The sequence below is a fragment of the Rhinatrema bivittatum genome, chromosome 3, assembly GCF_901001135.1.
Source record: "Rhinatrema bivittatum chromosome 3, aRhiBiv1.1, whole genome shotgun sequence".
NCBI lineage: Eukaryota > Metazoa > Chordata > Amphibia > Gymnophiona > Rhinatrematidae > Rhinatrema > Rhinatrema bivittatum.
The window spans coordinates 213,495,481-213,522,901 of record NC_042617.1 but is presented as its reverse complement, the minus strand read 5'-3'; the positions used below and the strand labels follow the sequence as shown (position 1 = coordinate 213,522,901).

General features: G+C 43.4%; 1 protein-coding gene across 2 annotated transcripts in view; it reads right to left on the bottom strand.

Annotated features, from left to right (window-relative positions):
- The window catches only part of LOC115087237 (sulfotransferase 6B1-like), a 76,369-nt gene that overhangs the window by 34,898 nt on the left and 14,050 nt on the right, over nt 1-27,421 (bottom strand). For both annotated transcript variants that reach the window (XM_029594165.1, XM_029594166.1), the window contains exons 3-4: nt 18,614-18,703; nt 12,837-12,963 (exon numbers count right to left, since the gene is read on the bottom strand). In XM_029594165.1, coding sequence (XP_029450025.1) covers nt 12,837-12,963; nt 18,614-18,703 — 217 coding nt within the window. The remainder of the gene's footprint in view (nt 1-12,836; nt 12,964-18,613; nt 18,704-27,421) is intronic.

Genomic DNA, 27,421 nt, shown 5'->3' with positions numbered 1-27,421 from the left:
ATAAATAGAACTAAAGATGAAGTGTTGCAAATCATTTCTTTTTTTTTCTTTCAAATAAAAACAAAGAATTGCTCGATGGGGATGTTTAAGAACCAGGACCTCCCTTAGCTGCAATTAGGCTGGGAGGTTATTTTTGTTTCGATCGTAAATCTTTTTTTATTCCGAATCCTCCCTACCAAAACCCCATGCCTTAGCCTAAAAGAAAGCCTTCTGGGCCTCTTCCTACCTCTTATCCAATCTGTAGGGTTGAAAGGAGGCAGATGTGATCTCTAGTCCCTGGAAATATTTGTTTTAAGTTTTGGCAACATGGGTTTTTCCTGGAGGGGAGACTGGGGTTAGGTCAGGGGCTGGCTGCTAGTGCTTTTTTTTCTTATTGAAAATGATACAAAAAAAACAAAACATTTTGGGTTTCTTTCATTTTTAAAAATGAAAAACAAAATAGGAAATGTTTTTGAGATTTTCTTTTCTTTTTTTTTCCCATTAGAAGTTTATTGTGGCAAAGCAACAAGAAAATACAACCACAATCAGAACATTCCATCTTACCACAGAACTTTGGCCCTCAAATTCTTGTCCCCCTAACAAACCCCTACTGCTCTAATTATATCAGAATCCTACATAAACCATGCAACAAATCTCAGTTTGCAAGATATATAAAAGGAAAAATAATATGACAGTAGGTATTACAATGCAAAGTAATGTTATAACCCGTAATCTCCTCTTAGCCCTCCCTGCCCAACCCTGCCTAGTTAGACCCCTCCTAGGACTCCCACAAACCCCCCACTTCTCCCCTTGCCCCCCCCCCCCCCCCAGCTACTTTAAGAGCTTCTTTTGCCAAAGAATATAATGATGCCACATTTTTTCAAATTTTTCCAATTGTTTCCACTTAACCGCAGTTAATTTATTCAAATAGTAAACCTTAGCCAAACTTTGACTCACTCTTTGGAGAGGCGGTGTAGAGGCCTTCCTCCAAAAAATACACACTTTCCCTTCGTGCTGCTAGTATTATTTGTTGAGATAACAATACAACAGCAATAACAAGTTCTATGAAGGGAATGTTTAAAAGAAAAAACAGCGGATCCTTAGGAATCCATTCTCCCACAATATCAATTATCAGCTGAACCACAGCATCCCAAAAAATAGCTATCTTCGAGCAATCGCTCCACATATGTATAAAAGTGATGGTCATACCACACCCCTGCCAACAGGAATCTTCCAGGCTAGGATTAAGTTATGCAGTCTAGCTGGAGTAAGGTACCACTGATAAAGAATTTTATAGCCATGTTCAGCTATCAGAGCTAAGATGGAACTTCTTTTGATGTGAAGAAAACACAAATCCCACCTCTTCTCCCCTAATACACATTTCAAATCTTTCTCCCCTCCCACAATATGCGAAGGGAGTAATTTAAGATCCTTATTTAACTTACTGTAAATTCTCGAGATCCCCCTGGTCACACAATGCGCTTTATCACATAATCCCTCGAAAAGAGATTTCCCCTGGCTAAGGGCCCCCCTTACTTCCCATTGTGTGAGAAAATGAGTCACCTGCAAATAAAAATAATTGTCTGGAGGTGCCAGGTGCAAGTTATGCATCACCTCCTGCTCGAGTCTACAATACCTCTTCCCTTCCCATCATTTTGCTAAAGCTATAGAGCACCCTGGAATAAGATCTCTGTTCAAAAAGATAGGAGATCTATAAAAATATTTCCTATCTCCCACCAGACAACTCCTTCCACCTTTTCCAAATTTTTTTTTTTTTTTGTGTATATAATCTTTATTAACAGCAGTAGTATACAGCTAACCATGCCCACATTCAGGCAGAAAAGGGGAAACAATATTCAGAAACCAATACAATAGCATACATTGTATACACCCCCCAACAGATGGTCCGTGTACAACGATAGACTCCAAACAGATGGAACTGAATTTCATGGATGCAAAACTAGACATATAGAGTGGGAGAGCATAAACACATACTTGCACCACCCTGCTAGATAATGCCCGAATGGGTGTAACAGCTGGTACATACTGCACATTTTTCCCCGGCAGGGAAACCCCAACAGGCGTATATGATATCTCTGGGATTCAAGCATGCAAGCAGGTTTTTCCGCCCGACAAGGGGAATCCCCCCCTGATTTTGTGTCCCCTCCTACCCTCTCCCCCCCCCCCCCCAAAACCCCCAACCCTCCCACCCCCCCATCTGGTATTGCGAAATGCCCATTATCTTAATAACCATCATACTGAACCTGAACAATAGAAATAACAATATTTAACAGGTCTGATATCCCGAATGATTATAAAACAAAAGACAGGACTTTACTGGTCTGTACTCATAGGAGCAGGACTGTTCAGTTAAACCAGGTAGGCCGCCTAGTAACAGATACCCAGTTTGTAAGGTGAAATCCCAATGCATAAGGTGATATCCAAATTCGGTCAAGCTGAGACGAAAAGAAAAACGGACATTAAAACCGAAAGGGATGCTGGAAAGGATGACCCTCCGTCCGCTCACAAGCAGAGGTCCAGTAGTCAGGCATCCTTAGGCTTGCTGGGAAGAAAGTTAGTGGTGTCTGCTGGAAGTAGGGCAATATAGTCCAGCCATAAAGTCCAAGTACCAGCATATTGCTTGACAGATTTTTGTTTTGCCGTCAATAATTCCATGTGCAAGAGCCCGAGGATTTTGGTTCTCCAGATGTGTACAAATTGTGGTTTCTGTTCTGTCCATTGAGCCAGGATAGTAGCTTTAGCTATAAGAGAGAATTTGTCGAGTAGACGAAGTTGGCGAATGGTGAGTTCAGCTCCTGCTGAGCCTATCACACCCAAAAGCCACAGTGCTGGGTCCAAGGGGATTGTCCGGCCCCACATCTTCTTCGCCAAACCCTGTAGAGACCTCCACAACTCCTGCACCACAGTACATGACCAGACCCCATGGTAGAAATCAGGGGTATGGTAGCTGCAACGCATGCATTGGCGGTCAGAAGTAAGTCCCATATGGAAGACCTGAAGCTGGGAATAGTACGCCTGATGTAAAATCTTATACAGCTTCTCCCGCAAGGGTACATTTTCGACTAGAGCAGGAAGTTTCTGAAAGCAGCTTTTTATGTCCCTTGCCGTTACTTCCGTGGGAAGCAAGCGGTTCCACTTAAGCGCTACACTATGCAGGGCGGAGAGACCAGCTGATTGCCGCAGAGCCAAATAATATTGGGAACACTTCTGCCTTTTGCCGTCCTCTCCCGAAAGGAAAACACCCAGTTTCTGACAGAGAGCAAAGGAGGGGTTGGCCTGAAGTTCCTCCATTAAAAAATGTCTCAGTTGTAGGTAACCATAGAAACCGACCGTTGGGAGGTGATATCTATCTTGCAGTTCCTGAAAGCTAAAAAGCTGAGGTGGGCTAGTGTTTTCCTGAATAAGTTGGAACATATATTTCACACCTTTGTCAGCCCATACTTTAAATAAGGGTTGCGTCATTCCGGGAGAGAATTTTGAGTATCCTCGTATAGGCAGGTATGCCGTAGATGACATTTGCAAAGAGAATATGCGACAAAGGAGACGCCACATCCGGCGAAATGGACGGACGACCACACTACGAGCAATGTAATTAGGCAGAGAGCAATCGTCAAGATGTAGTACTGCCCCTGGCGCAAACGGTGCCAACCAGTGATGGTATAAATCCATAGGAGAATGAAACGCTGTACCAAGGGTCCAATCCCGTACGTGTTGAAGGAGGCTGGCTTGGTTATAACGTTCAAGATCAGGACAGTTAAGTCCTCCTTCCAGTTTAGACAGCATTAAAGTCTTTAAGGGGATTCGAGCTCTTTTGCCACTCCATAAGAATCGGCTAATCCCCTTGTTGATTTCCAAAATATCCGCTTTTTTGAGCCATACGGGAAGCATGTGAAACAAGTACAACCACCTAGAAATCTCCATCATTTGGAGCAACAGGATTTTCCCTGATACAGAGAGCGGTAGAGCCCTCCACAAGTCCAGACGTTGGAGCATTTTCCGCTTGAGAGGAGTAATATTTAAATCATAAAGGTGACAAGGCTTAGCCGGTACATAAACCCCTAAGTATTTAAGAGCTGATTGGACCCATCGCAACGGAAAGCTACCAGGCCAATTTAACTGCAGGGTACCAAGGACATCAAGAGCCTCAGACTTATCAACGTTGATTTTGAGCCCTGCAAACCGCCCAAACTCAATTTGGATTTTTAATACCAATGGTAAGGAAACCACAGGGTTTGTCAGAAAGACAAGCATGTCGTCTGCAAAGGCTGCAATCTTAAATTGGCCTTGCTTGTACATAAACCCTTGAATAGACGGGGATTCTACTAGCTTTCGCAACAGTGGGTCCAAAGCCAAAATATACAGAACCGGAGATAGGGGGCAGCCCTGGCGGACTCCCCTCCTAATAGGAACTGCCTGTGAGAGCATATCATTGGCCCTGATATAGGAGACTGGATTTAAATACAAGATAGAAATAGCCTGAATAAAGGTGGGGGGAAACCCAAAACGGTGCATTACGGAGAACATATATTCCCACGACACTCGGTCAAAGGCTTTTTCCGAGTCAAAGCCTACTACCAGGGATTCAGTGTGGGAGCTATGAGCTGCTTCAATCGCAGAAATTAACCTAATAACATGAGCCCCAGCGTTCCTGCCGCTAACAAACCCTGCCTGATTGCTGGATATTATCTGGGGTAAGATGGTATTCATGCGCAGAGCAAGTATTCTTGCATAGAGCTTAAGATCGCAGTTTAGTAAGGATATGGGACGAAAGGAGGCAGCTTGTAAGGGGTCTTTCCCAGGTTTGGGTAATACCACTATGTGGGCATCAGTAAAATGAGGAGGAAATTGGCGCTGCTCCCAAGCACAATTAAAGAAAGCAGTCAGAGGGCCTAAGAGACAGGGACCCAAAATCTTATAATATTCTGTCGTTAAACCATCGGGACCTGGAGATTTACGAGTTTTACTGGTTTTTATAACGCCGTTAAGCTCCCCCGCCGTAATAGGGCGACTAAGAAGGGATCGTTGTTCTGCGGACACCTGTGGTAAATGTAGGCTCTGAAAAAACTCCTCTTCCTCCGCCAGCCCTCCCAGTCTATCTTCCTTATACAGAGTTTCGTAAAATTGGCGCAAAACTTCACAGATTTCCGGACTTTTTGTAACCAACTGACCCCCTGACGTTTTAAGGCCGCCGATAAAGGGTTTTTTCCTGCGGATAGCAACTAATCGAGCCAACAGTTTCCCAGATTTTCCCCCATATCTGAAAAAATGATGCTCAGAAAATTTTAAAGATCTCTGGGCTCTTAAATGCAAATGGCTATTCACGGCCGCCAAGCATGCCCTGTAAGATTCACTGTGCTGAGGGGAGGGAGAGTCCGCCAACGCCTTCTTCGCTAGGGAAAGCTGAGCTTCAAGTCTGAGAATATCTGCATTTAACCGATTCCTCTGAGCAATGGAATAGGCGATGATATCCCCTCTGAGAACTACTTTACTGGTCTCCCAGAATAGTACTGGGTCCTCCCTATGGGGGTGATTATTCTCCACATACTCTTCCCATTTTTGCCGTAAATACTGATGGAAGTGTTTGTCCTCATTCAGATTCCCAGGAAACCTCCAAATTCTCGGTGGTTTACCAAGATCCGAGAGCCAAAACTCCACCCATATCGGCGCGTGGTCCGCCACTACGATTTCCCCAATCTCTGCTCCTTCCACCCTGGCAAACAGGGACTCTGAAATGAGAATGTAATCAATCCGAGACAGGGTGCAGTGGGCCTTAGATACGTGAGTATACTCCCTCAGATCAGGATGTAGTACGCGCCATATATCCAAAAGGCCTAATTGCTTGCAAAAGGTGGGAACCCTTATGTCAGAGGCAAATTTATAACTGGGAGGTAGGCGTGATTTATCTAACTCAGGGTCAGAGATACCATTGAAATCCCCAGCAAGAAACAATTCCCCTTGTATATTAGTGAAAAGCAGATTAACGATACGAGTGACAAAAGAAGGGTCTGGACGATTTGGGGCATATATATTACAGATAGTAATAGGTTGCCCAGCCAAATAGCCAGTAAGAATGAGGTATCGGCCCGCATCATCCTTAAATTCGCTAGTAAGAGTGAAGGGCGTATTCTTATGTATTAAAACCGCTACGCCCCCCTTCTTCCCCTGGGCAGCAGAATAGTAACAAGCTGTGGCCCATTCCCTACATAGCTTTGCGCTTTCTACTGCGTTCTGATGGGTTTCCTGAATGCAGGCTATATTGACCTTCAGGCGTTGTAAGTGTTGGAATACTTTTTTTCTCTTGATTGGGGACCCCAACCCATTTACATTCCAAGAAATTAGACGGTATTTATTCCCCATCTAGCTATGAGGCAGTAAACATTGCCAAGTCAAGGGGTCACAGAAAAGAAAAGGGAGAGCAGGCCCCCAGCCTAGCCTACTCTCAAGCTTGTACACCAGCATCCAGAGCAAAATAAACATCCCAGCAAGCTCACCCTCCAAGTACATACCAGACACATACATCAGACATATAAAGGCAGCAATACCAGCACTATCCCTCCCCCCCCCCCTCCCCCCACCCCCCAAAACAGCAAACCAAACCCCAACAAACCCAGACTCAACGAGTCATGTAAGGAGATCATTTAAATGTGAACAGAGGGCACAGAGCCCTCACCCACCACCATTGTAATTTGACATGAAAAGAAGGGCTTCCAATCCTGCCAGAGATCTTATTTAAGAAGGAAGTCTAGGGCCCCCTTCGCCGCTTCTGCCGACTCATAAGTAGTCCATTTCCCTCCATGATTTATGCGGAGTTTCGCTGGAAATTGTACAGTGAAGCGAATATCCTTTTCAATAAGCTGACTACAAATAGAGCTGTAGGCTCTCCGCATGGCCGCCACCTTTACTGAATAATCTGGAGCCAAACGAATTTCCTTCCCTTGAAAAAGCAGTGCCCCCTGCTTCCGGGCTGCCTGCAGAATAAGGTGCTTGTGGTGAAAATTAAGAACCTTGGCAATCACGGTGCGCGGACGGTTTTGGTCTTGTCCTTTAGCACCAATTCTATGAACTCTCTCAAATTCCAGTATATCCGTGAGATCAGGTAGGCCTAAAACGTCCGGCAGCCATTTTAACAGCGTGGGCCGCAAAAGCTGATCTTCCACTGTTTCCGGGAGCCCTATAAACCGGATATTTGATCTTCTTGCCCGGTTTTCCAGGTCTTCCATCTTCTCTTCGTGGTCCTGTAAGGCTTTTTCCATGCTAGACACCTTCCCCTGCAAAGCGGTTACCTCATCTTCGAGGGTCGAGGTCCGCTCCTCCACCTGGGAGAGTCGAGGTGCATAGTCCGTAAATGCTTCCTGCAACGAAGTAAGTTGCGCCGAGATCCCAGCTAATTTTGCATCCAACACTGCACCGACAACCTCTTTTATTTCGGCCGTGGTCGGAGGGAGGGAAGGCGCTGCCGGCTGTTTTAAATGCGCCGTTGCCTCCGGTGACGCGGCTGCCATTTTGGGCTCCGGCCCTCTCGATTTTTCTTTGTCCCGTTTAGCCACTTTCGGAGGCATCACAGATGGCGATTTGGACATAAAATTTGTTATCAACATATGCTCTGCACTCATACAGGAGAAAACAGCGATTCAGCAGGATTTTAGCAGGCTGATGGAGGTGGGTAAGAGATGCGCCGCCCGGAGCAAGGAAGTCTGCGACCGACCTCACTCACCACATCACGTGATCTCCCCAAATTTTTAATGTAAGAGCTATGGTTGGGGGCAAGGAACCTGGTTGCATACAAGCTGTAGCCGGTAGTCATACCATTGTATCCGGTGAGATACCATGCAGTAAGGATCTTTCCAGGCCTTCCAACCTCTTCCCCTCCCCACTCTTATGCCAGTCAATTACTGCCCTAAGCTGAAAAGCCACATAGTATCATAGTAGACATGGGACACTCCTGAGGCAAATACAATACCTTACTCTGCTTACCCTGAGGCCTTTTCTTCCAAATAAAATTAAAGAGTTTACGTTGCCACAAAGTGACGCTTGCATCAGGGACATTTATTGACAAAGTTTGGAATAAGTTGCTGATCCTAGGTAGTATGTTCATTTTTATAGCCGAAATTCTGCCCAGCCAGGATAGGTCACCCCATTCCAACCTTTGCAGATCCTCTAAAATCTTTTTCCACACACCTTCATAATTCATAGCAAAGAGGCCATCTAGTTTAGCGCCAACCTTCACCCCTTAATAATTCACCCTCGAGGCCATGATTTTAAATGGGAACTTCTGTTTAATCTCTGCCACCTGCTCCCCCAGTACAGTAATATTCAAAACCTCAAATTTGTTCATATTCAGCTGGTAGCCAGAAACACTGCCAAACCTCATAAATTCTTCTACAAAAAAAAGGCAAGGCAAGGAGGTCTCTGGATGAGTTACCATAAAAAGAACATCATCCGCAAACATAAGAACATAAGATATGCCATACTGAATCAGACCAAGAGTCCATCAAGCCCAGTATCCTGTTTCCAACAGTGACCAATCCAAGTCACAAGTACCCAAACAGACAGATCACAAGCGTACAGACAGATCACAAGAGTATAAACATGGAAAGATTATACTCTTGTTCTCCCAACTTTAGGTCGTGAATGGCAGAAGAATTTTGGATTTTAACTGCCAAAGGTTCCAAGTATAGCACAAAAAGCAACAGGGAAAGTGGGCAGCCCTGTCTCGTACCTCTCTCTATAGGGAAGGTTCCCAAATAATCCCCATTGACCTTTATGCTAGTGCTGGGGTTACTGTATAGCTTTCTTATCCAAAGGGAAAAATTTCCACCCAAGCCCAATTTCTCTAACACACTAGGTCAAATGCCTTTTCATCATCAACTGTAAGCAAAGACAACAGGATTTGTGATTCCTGTGCCCACCATATTAATTTATCACCCTCCTCACATTGTCAGTCGCAAATCTACCAGGGACAAAACCACTTTGGTCCAGATGCATCAATGTCCCCGCCACCCCACCCAATTGTTTAGCTAAAATTTTCACCAGGATCTTTAAATCTAAATTGATAAGGGAGATGGGTCTGTAGGACCCAAATAGAGTCGCATCCCTCCCTGGTTTTGCCAACACTGTAATTCAGCTCTGTTAGCATCATTTACAATGAAGCCAGTTGATAATAGATCATTGAAAGCTGCTGCCATAGGTCTTGTGATCACCGAGCTCAGCTTCCTATAAAACTCTGCCAAAAACCCATCTAGTCCTGGGACTTTCCCAGTTTCAATTCTTTAATCACTTGGGCTTTTTCAAATTCCAATATTTCTCTATTAAGTCATTCCTGTTGGCGAAGACCCACTCTAGGCAAGGTGATTTCTCCCAAAGAATCATCAATAGCGGACTGACATGTGCTGACATTGGATAGAACTGCGAAAACCATGCTCTTATACTCACAATATCTGACATCATCTTGCCAGTTCTATTTTTAATTTTTAGAATCTGATTCTGTCATCTACTTCTTGAGTCTCTTCACCAATAATCTACTAGCTTTATTCTTCCCTTCAAAGAATTCCTGCTTCACCCTATCTAGTTGGAATACAATCTCCCCCACCTCTATATTCCTCAATTCCGCTCTCAACTTCACAAACTGTGCCCCACTCTGAGTGTTTAAACACCATTCCCTTCCTAATAATTCCTAACATTGTTTGCTTTTTTGACTGCTGCAGCACACTGAGCTGACAATTTCAATGTAATCCACTATGATGACTTGTTCTATTTCCTAGGTGGTAGCTCCTAATATAGAACTTAACATCATGTAACTACTGCATGAGTTATTTTTCACTATATGCAACACCTTGCACTTGTCCACATTAAATTTCATCTGCTGTTTGGATGCCCAATCTTCCACTCACAAGGTCCTCCTGCAATTTATCACAATCCGCTTGTGATTTAACTATTCTGAATAATTTTGAATCATTTGCAAATTTGATAACCTCACTTGTTGCATTCCTTTCTAGATCATTTATAAATATATTGAAAAGCACGGTGCAAGTACAGATTCCTGAGGCACTCCATTGTTTACCCTTTTCCACTGAGAAAATTGACCATTTAATCCTACTCTCTGTTTCCTGTCTTTTAACCAGTTTGTAATCCACGAAAGGACATCGCCACCTATCCCATGACTTTTTAGTTTTCTTAGAAGCCTCTCATAAGGGACTTTGTCAAACACCTACTCACCAGGGCTTTATCTACCAGAAACAAAATCTATTTGGGAATACACCTTATGGGTTTGTGAGTAGAAAGTATAATTCCATGCCAGACATCCACCAACTCCCAATCAGCCATCAATAAATTTAATCCTCTTCCATTGACCTGTGAAATCACTCCTTGTTCCCCACACTATTATCCAAAAACAGATACCTTGTAAGAATACAATCCCCACCCCCCAATTATACTATGACCTGTCCATTGCTGCAAAACATCCAAAATGTCCCTTGACCAGTATTAGGACCATACAAATTCACCAGCATATAAGTGACATTTCCCAACTTGAACTTCATGATGATATACTTCCCTTCCAATTTCCTCAAAATAGAAATCACATCCACCACTACATTTTTAGAAAAGAGAATGCCCATTCCACTATACTTATTTGTTGACACTGCTGATGCAAAGAATTGCTGTGGAAATTGATTATATACCATCAGCCTTTCATATCTTTTTCACAGATGTCTTTCTTGTATAATAAAATATCAACCTTCATATTGACAGCATCTTGCAATAAATGTTTCCACTTAATATATGTATTCAGCTCTTTAACTTTCCATGACAACATTTTTAACTCCCCCATTTATCAAACTCCCATGACTCTCTGTGCCCACCACCAAACCTCAAAGAAATTCTAACCTTCACCCCTCCCCCAAAGGCCGACTATTTACTATCCCAGCTGCCTTATCCCACAGGAAGTCTTCCCAGCACCTCATGTTCCCAGGATTTTCCAATACCATCTAATCAACTACCCTCCCCCTCCCCCACCACCACCCCCTACACCTTTCCTGATCAATCCCACCAGCTTCATAAGGAATGATCACACTGAGCAAACCCTGAGTTTGAATCTCCCACCGACCCTCCTCTAAAGATAACCATAGATCCCCTTTCTTTAAAGAACCTTCTGAGAAGATCTTGATATCACTATCAAATATATAACCATCGTAAATAAAAATAAATAAATAAATAACCAGAAGGCCTATAAAGTACAATATGACCGGTACCACCGTGTCAATAAACAAACTGGCAAGATCCAAAGATTTCATCGCAGTTCTCAGGCCACAGTGTCCCTGCACGAGGAAGAACCTCTTGAATGCCTCATCAAGCTCTTCCCTCCATATTGCACTCTCTGCCACCTGGAAACAGACTCTCTGCCGGGCATAGCAGAAGAAGATCTAGCAACGTGATCCACATTTTTCACCAAACCGGCTGCTTGAAGTATCTTCAGTGGCTCCTCCACAGACTTGACCCTGGATGTCACTCCATTTATGGAGAATTGTAACCCAAACAGGAAAAGCCATTTATAGTGGTAGTTACCATCCCTCAGCACTTCTCTGAAATTGTGCCATTTTTTAATCGTGATCAGTGAGAGATCCTGGAATACTTCCATCTTATGGCCATGCCACTAAACTTTTTTCAGTTTCCTTGCCTGGGCCATCACATTTTCCTTTATGAGATATTCATGAAAACATATAACAATTTCTCTAGGCATATTTCCCTGAGGGTGAGCCAGATATCTGTGTACTCTAACCAGCAGTATTTTAGGTGTGTCTTCCACACCCTTGGCAGAATTCAAAATCAGGGCACAGATATCTGAGTCCATCTGTGCACAGTCATTATAAGCAGCTTCCTCAGGGACACCCCTGAATGCAGATTCCCTCTTCGGGATCTATTTTCTAGGTCTTCCACCCAATCTTTAAGCATTATCCTCCTGTGGTTGTTTCAAATCCTGTTAAATAGAATCACTGGCACTCTTCTGCTCTTCCAATCTGATCTTCACTGCATCAATTTGGTCCCCAGCCTTGGCACACTCCCGTTTCAGTTTTCCTACAATCAACTTGAGTTCTTGTTTTAGGGAGCTCATAACTGCCCTCAGCTCACTGAACCAAGTTTGAAAATCAGACCTGGATGGGAGGTATCAGGTATCCGCATAGCAATGTCAGGCATCTCAGATCCTGGAGGTCGGCACAACTCTCCACTGCCATTTTTCTCAACCTCCTCCTCCACCTGGCTCTCCAATTTTTTTGCCGCAATCGCATCAAACAAAAATTGTTTTAAATCGACCAATTCGCAGCTTCAGGAGTCAGGAAGGAAGCTCTGAGAGAAAACCAACAACCCAATGACAGCGCTAGGAGAGGGATTCAGTAAATCGGAGCCAGGAGCACATACCCTAGGCAGCCATTCAGCAGCGTGGCTTCACTTCCTCCTTTTTTAGATTTTCTATTAAATTTCAAATAAAAGCACATTCCTACTACAAAACCATTTGGTCTAAAATACATTTTCCAGCAGTCATTTTTTTTTTACCTGACTGAATAAGTCCTTCCCTTATTTTACTATGAGGACTGTCTTTTATTAATGTTTGCTAAGTACCTCCCTTGCTTCAAACCAAAAGGGAGTAGTTCATGTTCAAACAGACTATGCAATTTGCAAGAAAGCCCTGATAAGTAGAAGTTTCAGCTATAAGCCATGATATAGAACATTTTTAGCATCATTATTGCTTAAATTTTACTTTTTGAACAGGAATTTGGCTCTTGGAATATTTAAAAACACAAGGTGGTTATGTTATATGATAAACTGTAATTGTACTGTACCTTTTCCACTCATGAAATGCTTGAAGAACTCATCCCAAGTGCTGAAGGTGGGAAACATTGGACTACTGTTATAGAAATGGAAATATGACACTGCTGTGTCTTTTGGATTTCGAAAGAGCACCAGTTTCTGTTAAAAAGCAAAGAAATACATGTAACCAGGACTGGTATTTTACAAATCGTTTTGAAGAGTCTAGCAATGGAGTGCCACTGAATTTTGCTAACTCACAGGTGAATTTTCAAAGGAGTCATGCATATAAATGTAACATACTATTGTGATGGACCCTCCGGTCATGTCACCAGGAAGACCTGGTTGAGCCCTTTATTTAGCTAGAGAGAGAAAATAGATTAGAGTGAAAGGAGGATCCTCCTTCTGTGGGGTCTGGAATGGCCAATCCACTTGAAACAATATATAACTGCTCCCTTATAGCTTGGGAGGCAGTCCATTTAGGTTAGCACAGAGTGCAAAGGTGTCAGAAGTTAATTTTTGTTGTTTTACAGGCCTAGTCAGTAAAGGCAGGCTAACCTAGGCTGTTGGTCTTGACCAGGGTCAGGAGGGATTTCATCTTCCAGTACACAACCTGTCTGGTTGAGTTCCATCTGGGTCTATGTTAGAGGAATTTTGCTACTTTTATTTAAGAGCCTCACTGGACACCTGGGCCTGTCTTATACATAGGGATTGGGGAAACCTGCATATGAGTCACCCAGGGATAGGGAAGATACATCCCTGAAGTGGTGGTGACCTGCTGTGAGAAGGGGACTCTGCTATTAGTTTCTGTTCCTTTTTAGGGAAGAACATTTTTGGTAAAAGATCCATGTTATAATTACCATGTTATAATGTAAAATATAATTTTATATATATATATATATATATATATAATATATATATATAATGTAAAAATATAATGTAAAATCCATGTTATAATTACCATGTTATAATGTAAAATAGGGCTGTTACCACCCTATTCCTTTAGTTATCTGGAAACCGATGTGATATCTCGATCGAATGTCGGTATATAAAAGAAATAAATAAATAAAATAAATAAAATAGGAGGAATGCTTTCGGCTGCCCCTTCCTTCCTGCTAAAAGCAAGAAAACTGCTTGTTTCAAAGAGGGTCCTGTACATCAAGGATCCAGAAAGAGTACTAAAGAGACTGTGTAAGATCAAGGAGATCCTGAAGATCTGCTAACTATGAGTAAAGGAAAATAACATCACTGGGGACACCCCACCACCCTGGGGAAAGAAAGAGAGGATTTACTCTCTGTGCCATAGATTTTGCTATTTTTTTATCAGCCTGGAAGGGGTTTGACCATCCTAAAGACCCTGCCCATAGGGATGTGCAGCCAAAACGTTTTCGTTGCATTCGTGATTCGGATTCGTCGGGGCGCAAATGCATTACATTCGGCCGTATGGCGCCCCGATGCGTTAATACGGCGAGTTAAATTCGTGTCCCGGCTAAAATTAAAATTAACTACAACCCCCCACCCTCCTGACCCCCCCAAGACTTACCAAAACTCCCTGGTGGACCAGCGGGGACATCCCTGCACTCTCACACCCTCGTTTGCCAGTTTCATCATGGCACCGATAGCCTGTGTCACAGGGGCTACTGGTGCCATTGGTCAGCCCCTGTCACATGGTCACCGGTGCCATCTTATGCTCCTACCATGTGACAGGGGCTGACCAATGGCACCGGTAGCCCCTGTGACATAGTATGGGCAAAGGCTATCGGCGCCATTTTGAGTCCTGGCATCGGACGGCCGGCGTGCAGGAGGTCACTCCGGGACCCCCGTTGGACCCATAGGGACTTTGGGCCATCTTGGGGGGGCCTCCTGACCCCCACAAGACTTGCCAAAAGTCCAGCGGGGGTCCGGGAGCGACCTCCTGCATGCCGGCCGTCCGATGCCAATACTCAAAATGGCGCCGATCGCCTTTGCCCTCACTATGTCACACATAGTGAGGGCAAAGGCAATCGGCGCCATTTTGAGACGCAAAGTGATCGCATCTCAAAATGGCGCCGATCGCCCCTGTGACACAGGCTATCGGCGCCATGATGAAACCGGCAAACGAGGGTGTGAGAAAGCAGGGATGGCTCTGGATTCCCCGCTGGACCACCAGGGAGTTTTGGTAAGTCTTGGGGGGGTCAGGAGGGTGGGGGGTTTAAATTTTTATTTAAGAGGCCGAATAAAACAGAAATCTGTTAAATACGTGGGGAGTCGCGATGCTTTTCGCCTCCCCATGTATTTAACAGATAGGACAAAATAAGTTGCGGATTACAAATACGTGGAAAACGGATGCACACCTCTACCTGCCCATCTGGGAGCTCCACTTTACCTTAATCCAAAAAGAATGGGTGCCTCCCTTGCCCTGATATAAGTGAGTCCTGAACAAACATAGAAGAGGCTATAAAGGAACTGAAGAGAGATTTCTGTGGTGCTGTAGTTTGAGTTTTGTGACATTCACCATCAGCGCTTAACAGTGAAGTCTTTTGTTTTGATATTAACCAAGTGACTCCAGATTATTTATTCTACACTCACTGCACTCACAACAGTGACCAGCATCCTCCCCAGGGGAAACACAAGGGAATGTGTAAGAAAACCACCCCATCACATCGAGATACCCAGTCCAGTGACGTCACACCTTGGGAAGTAAAGGAGGTACAAGAGCTAATCAGGGTTCCTGTCCTAAGGAATATAAATAACTTTATGACCTCAGCTGAGCTAGACCGGCACACCAGGGTGGGGGGTTACATAAATTGGCAGAAAGTGAATTGTGACAATTTGGACTGGAAATCTGTGAAAAAATCCTCCATAGAGTTACATGGACTAAAGATGGCCATCAGCCCTGTTTGTGGGCAAGGGGTTCAGAAGCAGATCCCTCATGCTACTTTCCCAGTCCTCGAGGAGCTTGGTGATATCAGCAAGGAGGTGGGGTTGGTGACATCTGTACAGGCAAAGCTGATGCAAATCCACCAGGAGTCAGAAGATATGGGTGACATCTGCAGAGAGTGAAGGAGGGGTCTGCTCAAGCCTGTGGAAGTGACTTTGCTACTCTGTGAGGAGGAGTTATGGCTTTGGGCTGTTGAGACCTTGTTTGCCCATGCAGCCAGTTAGAGAAGGCCCAGAAGAGAAACAGGAGCAGTGAAGGAGACAGCCTGCAACTTGAGGGAGAGAGCTGAGACAGAGACCAGCCCTGCAGGGATACCTCGGAAGAATCATCCTGCAGTAGAGAAGCACTTGAGCAGTGCAGGAGAAAGCAAGGACTCTGCTGCAGGGAGAGCCATGGGCTGGAGAGTAAAGAAGGGGGCCTGCCTTAAAGGAGCAGTGTCCTTTTTAATGACAGTATCATTACAAGAGCCACATTACTTAATGCAGCCCAGACTGGAGTCAAGCAGTACAGCAGAGATTTGGGGTTTGAGACCATGGCCCCATTGGAGGTGGTGATTGACAGCAGGTCAATTTAAATTGCATTGGCTTGAGAAGATTCTGAGCTGCTACTAATTTAAATTTAAAAGAACTATAAAAAGACTGTATTTTATGTTTTTGCCTATGTTGTGTATTCTGTTTCCTGGTGACCCCAAATAAGGTTGTGTTTTGTTTTACAGATGGTGACCTACCCTGCAATTCAGAAGACCTCAAGAAGCCGGGGTTTGGTCACCCTTTGGAGTAACCAGGATTTTAAGTTGTGGTTACCTTTTGGGGGAAATAAATCTCAAAAAGAAATTGCAAAAATTGTATTTTGGAAAAATAGCGTCCTTGGATTTATTTGTAACATTGCCATGTAAAGCTAACCTTTCATTTGTAGGCTGGTTGCCAACTGCCCATTCAGCGCCTTTGAATCTGTTTTCACAGAAGGACTGGCACAGGAGGTGACATCTGCCATCTAATTTTTTGTCTTCTCTCCCCAGATATTGGAGGAACCACTTCTGGGTTCTTGTCCTTGGAGCTGTGTAGTCATCTGTCCTTTGGCTTGGAGGACCAAACTAAAGGTCGTTTTTCAATGAGTGCAGTGCACTAGAGTTACTGAATGCATTCTATTACAGGTTGCTGACAGCATCCTCTACAATTGGGTGGTGGCAGCACCCATCAGTATCCAGCAGTGGCAGTGTTGGTTATTTATCTTTATTACTTCCATTTTTCATCTGAAATCTGGTGGAATTGTATTTGGAGTTTTGCCTTAACTTTCCCTTTGCAGGATGGAGCTGCTCGCCATCCAATGGTGTTGCCTGTACTAGGTACAAAACCTTCTTGGGTATCACGTTCGCCCAAGACAGGAATGGATGCTGTGCTCTCCTGTGGTTGTCTTGTCATTTTATTTTTTGAAGTTGGTGTAATGCAATGCAATAATAAATGTTAGGTGTAAAATCTGTGCAAGAGTTACCCATGCTCAGATTTTGAATAAGTGTGTGTGTGTGTGGGGGGGGAGGGTGACAGACCCTCTGGTCACATCACCAGTAAGATCTGGTTGAGCCCTTTGCTCAGTTAGAGAGAGAATAGGTTAGGAGTGAAGGAAGGATCCTCCTTCTGCGGGATCTGGAATGGCCAGCCCACTTGAAACAATATATAACTGCACCCTTGCTACAGCTTGGGAGGCAGTCCATTTAGGTTAGCACAGAGTGCAGAGGTGTCAGGGATTAACGTTAGTTGTTTTACAGGCCCAGTCAGTAAAGGCAGGCTAACCCAGGCTGTTAGTCCTGACTAGGGTCGGGAGGGATTTCCTCTTCCAGTAACCAACCTATCTGGTTGAGTTCCTTCTGGGACTAAGTTAGGGGAATTTTGATAAATTTAGGAGCCTCACTGGACACCTGGGCATACACAAGCTTCTCATTCCCATGTTTCCTCTCACACATACACAGACAGACTTCACTCCCATGCTCTGTCTCATACATACACACATGCAGAGGCTTCTCATTTCAGTGCTCTCTCATACACACACACACAAGCTCCTCATGCCAGTGCTCTCTCTCTCACACATATACACAGGATTCTCACTCCCACGCTCTCTCACACATACACAGGCTTCTCACTCTCATGTTGTCTTTCACACATACACAGACAGACTTCTCTCTCCCAAACTCTCTCTCACATATATACACACACACACAGGCTTCTCATTCCAATGCTCTCTCTCACATATACACATGCTCAGGTTTCTCATTCCCATGTTCTCTCACATATACACATTCACAGGTTTCTAACACCCATGCTCTCTCTCATATATATATATATATATACATACAGAGGCCTCTCACTCCCATACTCTCTCATATATACACGTACAGAGGCTTCTCACTCCCATGCTCTCTCTCATGCATACCCACAGGTTTCTTAGTTCCATGCTCTCTCTCTCACACATACACATAGGCTTCTCACTCCCACACTCTATCACGGCTTCTACTCTTTTCTGGGCCTCCTTGCTGCGACGGGCCTCCTCTTCTTGGGTCACACGGGATGAGCTCTGTGACAGCCCTGTGATGGGCCTCCTCAAGTCGCATAGGATGAGCTCCATGATGGCCCTGCAGTGGGCCTCCTTGGCAGCAGATGATGCTGATTGGATGGGCCAAGGTGCAAAGTGGGTGAGCTACTTTGTACCCAGGCCCACCCATGGCTACATAACTGGATATAAATATTGTTAAAGAAATCTAGGATAGAAATAAAAATAAAAGCTTGCAATCTAATTGTAAATTTGAATTAGGAACTGTACCAGAATTAATCCAAGTGATGTGAGAAGCAGATTTAATACCTGCACAGATCTAGAAATATCAAGGAAGTTACTACTCACCTTTGCTGTAGTCTTAAAGATTGACGTGGGGATGTTGTTATAATGCAGATGAGTGTGTAACACCCTCGGAGAAGGCTGCTGTTTTAGGCACTTGAAAACAGAAGACATCAGAAAATTAGGTGATAAGTCATATACACTGCCATGCATAAGGTCCCCAGTTCAAGCCCCAGGATGGGCCCTCTGCTGCCCAGGTCAGCTGTAGAAATAGATTTAGGATGTTGGCACCCCTAGGAGCTGTTGCACTCACTCCCCCTCCCTCCCCCAAAAGGTCAAACAACAGGGAGCAGGAGGTGTAAAGCATAGCCCCACAGTTTGCTGCTGCAGTTCAGGGCAGATTCTGTGGCAAAAACTGGAAACCTTTGAAGCACATTAGCAAACATTTCTATCTTTTATATTATGTTATAAAACAAGTAATTTTCCAACCTTGCTTGCCCCTGTATAATTGTTTTTTTATTGGGTGAAGAAAAGGGATCTTAAGTACTGGTATAGGGATGAGATCTCAGTGATGGGCAGAAGAGAAGGAGAGGGTGAGAGGACCAGGGATATGGTAAGAAGAAAGGAGGAGGACTAGAAATGGGCTGAGGAGAAAGTAAAAAGACTGAGGATAGGAGGGACGAATATGAGAAGAAAAGAGACTGGGAGATGGGGAAGGTCAAGGAAAGGGGGAAAGTCAGAAATCTGGAATGAGAGGAAAGGAAGAAAGGAGGTTCTGGGATTGAGAAAGGGGAGGGGGGGGGGGGGTCCAGGATCAGGAAAAGTTTTCGAGATAAAATCGGAGACCAAGGGAGAGAGAGATCACTGGATTGCAATGAGGGTGGCAGGAGAGGAGGCAGGTGCTCCCACTGTGCTCAGATCCTGCTCCTCCTTGCATCCCCTCTCTAACCACTCAGTTTGGCACACACACATAAGCACCAATTCCTTCTCTCACACACAAAAAAACTGCCCCCCCCCCAGCTGATCCACACTCATTCACCAGCCTCTCTCCTAATCACTCAATGATCCCCATTCAGCCCCTTCTAACCTTACCAAAATGAGCAGCCCTTTGCTCTGTGTGCTCCAGGCTCACTCCCCTCCCATAGTAACAGCAATGATGCAGAAAAGGACCAAATGGTCCATCCAGTCTGCCCAGTAAGCTTCTTAAGGTAGTACCTGCCACACAGTACAGGTTACCCCCATGTTTCTCTTCAGGGTAGTAACTGCCACTAGTTACCCCCATGTTTCTCTTCAGGGTAGTAACCTAAAGCCTAAATAAGGGTAGTAATATTTACAATCAAAACCAAGCAACTGTCAAACCAATAAAAAATTACTACTAGCAACATTTTTACTGGGTGAGAAACCTTCTTGAAAATTCAAACAATCCTGCTTGACATGCTTTGCTTTTGGGCTTGGCCATAGAAGCGGTCCTGTGCTTTTTCCTTTATATCTGCATATCAGTACCCTAGACCGTAAAAGTCGAGGCCTGGGTTGGTTGTCTGAATTCAATTCCACTTTTTATAACCCCTGCCATCAAAGCAGAGAGCAATGTTGCAGTTGTATCAAAAGCATTTAAGGGTAGTAACTGCTGCAAAGAGCAGATTAACCCTAAGCACCCTTTTCTTCATTTTTGTCCTCTAGCATTTAGAATCCATAGTATTTATCCCATGCACCTTAAATTCTTTGACTGTTTTTGTCTTCATCACCTCCTCTGGAAGGTCATTTCAGGCATCTACCACCCTCTCTGTGAAGAAATATTTCTGATGTTGGTTCTAAGTCATCACCCCTGGATTTTCATTTGGTGACCCCCTAGATCTATTGCTTTCTTTCCCAAGGAAATGGTTCAAAGTTCGTGCATCATTAAAACCTTTCAGGTATCTGAAGTTTTGTATCATATCTCTCCTATCCCACCTCTCTTCCATGGTATACATATTTAGATCCTTCAGATTCTACTCATAAGACTTCTAGTAGAGAACCCACACTATTTTGGTTGCTCTTCTCTGGTCTGCCTCCATCCTGTCTCTATCCTTTTTGAGATACGGGCTCCAGAACTGAACACAGTACTCCAGGTGAGGCCTCACCAAGGACCTGTACCAGGGCATCACCATCTCCTTTTTCTTACTGGTTATTCCTCTCTCTATGCAGCCCAGCATTCTTCTGGCTTTAGCTATCACCTTGTTTATAGTTTATAGTTTATTTAGGTTTTCTATACCGTTACATCATTCTAAATAACACCATCACAACGGTGTACATTTAACATAAGATACAATAAGATACACTAATTAAATACAATTTATATCAAAACCATTAAATCTTAAAATAATAAAATTGTTAATATATCCTTAAAATAACATACCGAAAATTCATAAAATAGTAAAATACTAAAAACAATTAACAACAAAATTAAACAACAAAATAGGATTTGGCTTGATCGTAACTTCTCATGCCTCTGTGTATGCGCATGTAAAAAGCCATGTCTTAAAGTCTGCTTTAAATTTTTTAATGTCTACTTCCAATCTCAGGTTAGCTGGTAATGTGTTCCATAACTTAGGACCAGTAATCGATATAGTTCTTTCTCGAACTTCGCTAAGCCTCGTTGATTTAATTGTTGGGACAGATAAAAGTCCTTTGTTACTGGATCTTAGGTCTCTTTGTGGGACATGCAAGTGTATAGAATAGTTAAGCCATTCGGTATTATCACCATAGATTATTTTATGCAAAATACATGCTACCTTGTATTGTATACGGAATGATACTGGAAGCCAATGTAGAGAAAACAGAACTGGGGTAATATGTTCACATTTTTTTGTTCCCGTTAGAATACGTGCTGCTACATTTTGCAAAACTTGCAGAGGTCTAATGGGGCTGTTTGGAAGTCCAAGCATTAATGCATTGCAATAATTATATTTGATAATATTAAGGATTGTAAAACCGTTCTGAAGTCTCTCGGGGCTAGTAGAGGTTTAAGCTTCCTGAGGGTAAGTAATTTAAAATATCCTTCTTTTATTTTTTTTGCAATGTGTTTTTTCATTTCTAGTTCTGTGTCCATTATTATCCCAAGGTCTCTGACAAAAGTACATATTTGTATTTTTGTATTATTATTGAGTTGAATGGGTTGTAAGTTTCTATGTTTAGATTTTCGTTCCAATAATATTTCTGTTTTATTGGTGTTTAAAATCAGTTGTAATGGTATGAGTAGTTGGTTGATCATATTGAGATACATTGATACAGTTTTTAATGATTGATCTAAGGAGTTATTAATTGGTACAAGAAATTGTATATCGTCTGCATAAATATAAAAATTGAGTCCTAAACCTGATAACAAGTGACAAACAGGTAAAATATAGATATTGAACAATGTCGCGGAAAGGGTGGAACCTTGAGGTATACCAGTTTCTAATAATTGATTCTTGGATAGTTTATTTTTTATTTTTACTTGGAAACTCCGATTATTTAAAAAGGATATAAACCAGTTTAATACTGTACTTTGTATTCCAATTTCTTTAAGATGGGTAATTAAAATTTGGTGATCAACGGTATCGAAGGCTGCCGACAAATCCAATAGTTCTAAAAAATAGCTTTGTCACATTGCTTTGCTGCCTTCAGATCACCAGAAACTATTACCCCAGGCCCCTCTCCCAGTCTGTGTACATTAGTCTTTCACTCTCCATCACATACAGCTCTTTTGGATTACCACACCCCAGATGCATGACTGCGCTTCTTGGCATTGAATCCCAGTTGCCAAATTTTCAACTACTCTTCAAGCTTTCTTAAATTGCTTTTCATTCTCTCAACTCCTTCAGACGTATCCACTCTCTTGCAGATCTTAGTATAATCCACTAATAAGACAAATTTTACCTTCTATTCCTTTCACAATGTCGATCACAAATATAGGGGTCGATTTTCAAAGAAGCACACGGGCATCCACTCTGCGCACAGTTCCTGGCGTGCGCACATGAACACAGCTATTCTATAACATGCGCATGTTAAAAATTTTATATCCGTGCGCACATGCACAGTGGATTTTAAAATTCGCACACGCATGTGTGTGTGGCGTACACTGGGGCGCGAATTTTCAATTAATACACGTGGCGATGCAATCGGGCCTCCCCCATTTCCCTTCCAGTCCTCTCCAATTAAGGAGCAGTCTAGGAGGGAACTTCCCTACCCCCCACCTAACCTTCCTTCCTCTTTCCCTCTCCTCTCTGACCCCTAATCCCTTCCTATCTACTTACTTTTTTTTGTTTCATTACTTACTGCTCCTCTGCTTCCCTAGGACAGCATAGAATGGGACTGTGTCCCAACCTGCCCCCCGCCCCACCCCTTTGGAGAGGCCCGGCACTTGAGTGTGTATCGGGGTTTGCGCTCAGGCCTTTGAAAATATGGGCTATATTGAACAGAACCAGCCCCAAAACTGGTCCCTGTGCACTCCAGTTAACACTGTTTTCTCTTCAAAGTAACTTCCATTTACCATTACATGCTGTTGTTGCGAGTGCGGAGGTGCGGTGTCTTGCTCTAGAGGGATTGTGAGCCCTTGGGCCATGAGGTGGCTCAGGGAGGAGCCCCAAGACACACACCGTGGGAGGTGAGAGTGATCAGGCTCGGGCTGGAGCTGGAACAAGGCTGGACCAGGATCAAGACTTGGAACACCGAGGAACTGGAGCAAGGCAGGCTCAGGCCACCACTGGACCTACACGCACAGGTGAGACCCAGCAACGCAATGCTGGTCTCAAGAGTAGCCCTCCAGCCACTTGGTAGCCCTTCCGAACCCGCCGCTTGGGAATGACGGGTGCGTGAGGCCAGATGGAGACTGAGGGCAGTAACAAGACATGGAACTCAGGACTTGGAAGACTCAGATGAGGACTGGGGGTATTTGGAAAACTCAGATGAGGATTCAGGATACTTGGAAGGCGAGGATTCAGGATACTTGGAAGACTCAGGCAAGGATTCAGGATTCAGGCACTAGTACAGGGCGAGTACTGCATCACAGCATGCCCTACACAGCTGCCCATGGCTGTTCGCGGACCACACCAGAAGCGAAGCAGACTCCAGATGAGAAAATGAAGACTTGGAACTGGAAACATATCAAAGATTCAGGAGAGGCCTGCATCGAAGCATGCCCTACACAGCCCCCCATGGGTTGGTCACGGACCACGACGGTGGCACGCCAGGAAAGGTGGACAAGCAGGAAACCTGGAAGCAGGACGGAGAGCAGGAGACGGGAACATCAGGATCAGGACTGGAACATCAGGAACATGGAACGTCAGGAACATGGAACATCAGGACATGGAACAGGCGACGAAGGAGCTCCAATGAGGAACAAGATCAGGAACATCAGACAAAGGAGACCAGGAACATCTAACATCAAACGAAGAGCCATCTAGACACAAGGAGACCACTGAAGCCCTTGACCGGAGAAGGGAAGCATGGACAACCATGGAGATCCAGTTTGAAGACCCCAAGAAGTGAAAGCTGAGCCTTTTTATAGGACTGGACAAGGCACAGGTTGAAGACATCATCCTTTAGGGCCGTGGAGTTTTTCGCACCACTGACCCTTTAAATAAAGTGAAGAGTTGTGCGCGCGCCTATGCCGGACCTGGAAAAGGCAGGAGCAAAGTGGCAACGTCGATGGCACCCGGGCCGCGAAGATGGAGAAGATGGAGAAGTCAAATATCAGATATATATATTAACAGAACCGCTTTACAAAACACTTTTGGCATTCAACTTTACAATGTAGAGAACATAATTTCTCTCCCCCGACACACATTCCCCCCCCCTGTCGCCTCACAAGATGAAATCAAGAAGAATAAATAAAAACAAGATTCCCTCTTCATGACAGTTAATTAACCAGGATCAAAGATCAATGATCACATCAAGCAGTCCAAAGTTAAAAAAAATATGTACATAATATTCTTAGTACAAAATATGAGCATGTAAACTCCTTTGCAATACTCAACATAAGATAACATCAATAGCGTTATCAATATCAGAATCGATAGCGAACATTTTAAACCGATTCCTTTTCTTCCCATACTCTGAAAGGCTTCCAAACTTTCTGAATAGTCATAACTTGATGATACATAAGCATGAATACTTGCCATTCTGTAATAAAGACACACTCATTTTAGGACTGACTGTAGTGTGGGAACTTCCGGGCATTTCCAATGCAAAGCTAGTTCACACCTAGCTGCTATGGAAACTTGTTAGCACAGCCGTTGTTGGTATTTATCTAAATTTGGATGTGGGACATTTAGCAACATTTGATAGATCTTGAACCCCCAAAACAGATTCCAGCCACTGTAGTAATCGGCCCCAGAATAAGGAAACGTTCGGGCACTCCCACCATACATGAAAAAAGGTACCGTCACATCCGCAATTTCTCCAGCAGTTAGAATCTATGAAAGGGTAGATACGGTGTAACCTAGATGGGGGGATTAATAGTTTATAGCAATTGTCCTGTAAGGAGGCTGATATGGAACATTTGTATGCTGTGCAACAGATTTGATCCCATACCTCTAAAGACAGTGTAGTTCTCAGATCGTTTTCCCCTGCCTTTGTGTGTGGGGGAAGGATTCTCTACCAAATCCCAAAAGCATTTTATAGATCTTAGAAATGAAACCCTTCTTCTTTTCCACATCCACACATAAGTATTCAGAGTCTTTCCTAATGCTAAAGAGGCACTAATTGGCTTTCATTAACAGGAAATGTCTCAGTTGGGCGTACCACAAAACGTGAATGAGAGTCAATATTTATTTTCCAAAATGGAAAATGGATGAATGGGTATGAGTATGGATATATGTTATTTCTGTCATTGTTATTGTATATTTCTTATGTGAAGTTTTGGAAAATAACTATTGACTCTCATTCATGTTTTGTGGTATTTGGTAATCTATGAGAGTTGTATGTAATTCCACCCACATTTTGCTACCGTATACGGTTTCCAGATTCAGCTGGGCATAAGCCAGAAAATCTATTTCCTTGAAGTTATAATGTGTTTGCAAGGTTGCAATTCATGTTAATATGCCCCCTTTGACAAACATGTTCAATGTTCCAAAGCCCATGTGCCCTCCAGGTATGGTAAGCTTTATTCTGATATCCAACAGGGAAAAGACGGTTACAAAAGAGGTAAGATATGTGACAGCAAACCCTCTTGCCTACTAATCATGTTCGCCATCTCTTCCAGACTTTTAGCAGAGTTTGGAGGGCAAAATTATTCAGAGTAGTTAAATCACAAGCGGATTGTGATAAATTGCAGGAAAACCTTGTGAGACTGGAAAATTGGGCATCCAAATGGCAGATGAAATTTAATGTGGATAAGTGCAAGGTGATGCATATAGGGAAAAATAACCCATGCTATAGTTCACAATGTTAGGTTTCATATTAGGAGCTACCACACAAGAAAGAGATCTAGGCATCATAGTGGATAACACATTGAAATTGTCTGTTCAGTGTGCTGTGGCAGTCAAAAAAGCAAACAGAATGTTGGGAATTATTAGAAAGGGAATGGTGAATAAAACGAAAATTTCATAATGCCTCTTTTTTGCTCCATGGTGAGACCGCACCTTGAATACTGTGTACAATTCTGGTCACTGCATCTCAAAAAAGATATAGTTGCAATGGAGAAGTTACAGAGAAGGGCAACCAAAATGATAAAGGGGATGAAACAGCTCCCCTGTGAGGAAAGACTAAAGAGGTTAGGACTGTTCAGCTTGGAGAAGAGACGGCTGAGGGGGGATATGATAGAGGTGTTTAAAATCATGAGAAGTCTAGAACGGGTAAATGTGAATCAGTTATTTACTCTTTTGGATAATAGAAAGACTAGGGGGCACTCCATGAAGTTAGCATGTAGCACATTTAAAACTAATCGAAAGAAAGTTTCTTTTTCACTCAATGCACAATTAAACTCTGGAATTGTTGTCAGGGGATGTGGTTAGTGCAGTTAGTGTAGCTGGTTTAAAAAGGATTGGATATGTTCTTGAGAAGTCCATTACATACCTGCTATTAAGTTGACTTAGAAAAAAAGCGACTGCTATTACTAGCATCAGTAGCATGGGATTAGACTTAGTTTTTGGGTACTTGCCAAGTTCTTATGACCTGGGTTAGAAATAGGATGCTGGGCTTGATGGACCCTTGGTCTGACCCAGCATGGCATGTTCTTAAAAGGGATGACTATTGGCAAAATGCCACATATATCTCGGTTTACCAGGGCATGGCCATCAGTAGCATATTGCCTACCAAGTTTTGCTCTAGTCTCACCTATTGTTTAACATAAAATGTGTCTATGTATTCTGGAATAACCCTAAGTTGTGCAGCTGCATAATACCAGGCAAGATTGGGTACTCCCCAAACCTCTTGTCTTAGGTTGGTACATGAGTGCATGAGAGACTCGTTGGGGGGGGGGGGGGGGGGGGTGTTCTGTTTTTCCAGATGAAGCTAAAAATCTTTCTTTGCCAGATTCTAAGGACAAGCTGATGATATAAAGACTGGTAAAGTGGTTAACAGATATAGGAATCTAGGTAGAATATTCATTTTGGTGATTGCTATTCATCCTAGCCATGAAAATTGCTCCCCGGTCCTACCTGTGAATATCCTGATCTAACTTTTTTTAATAAAGGGAGATAATTTAGTGCAAAAAGATCCTGCACCTTAGGTCCTATCCTTATTCCCAGATACTTTATGGATTCCTTTGCCCATTTAAAATGGGAAAAGAGTTTTTAGATGACAAACCTCATTATCAGTCAGGGTTATATTAAGGATCTCAGATTTGTTGAGGTTGACCCAGAAACCAAAGGATTTCCCAAAGGCCCTCAGTTCTGAGGTAACAGCTTGTAAAGA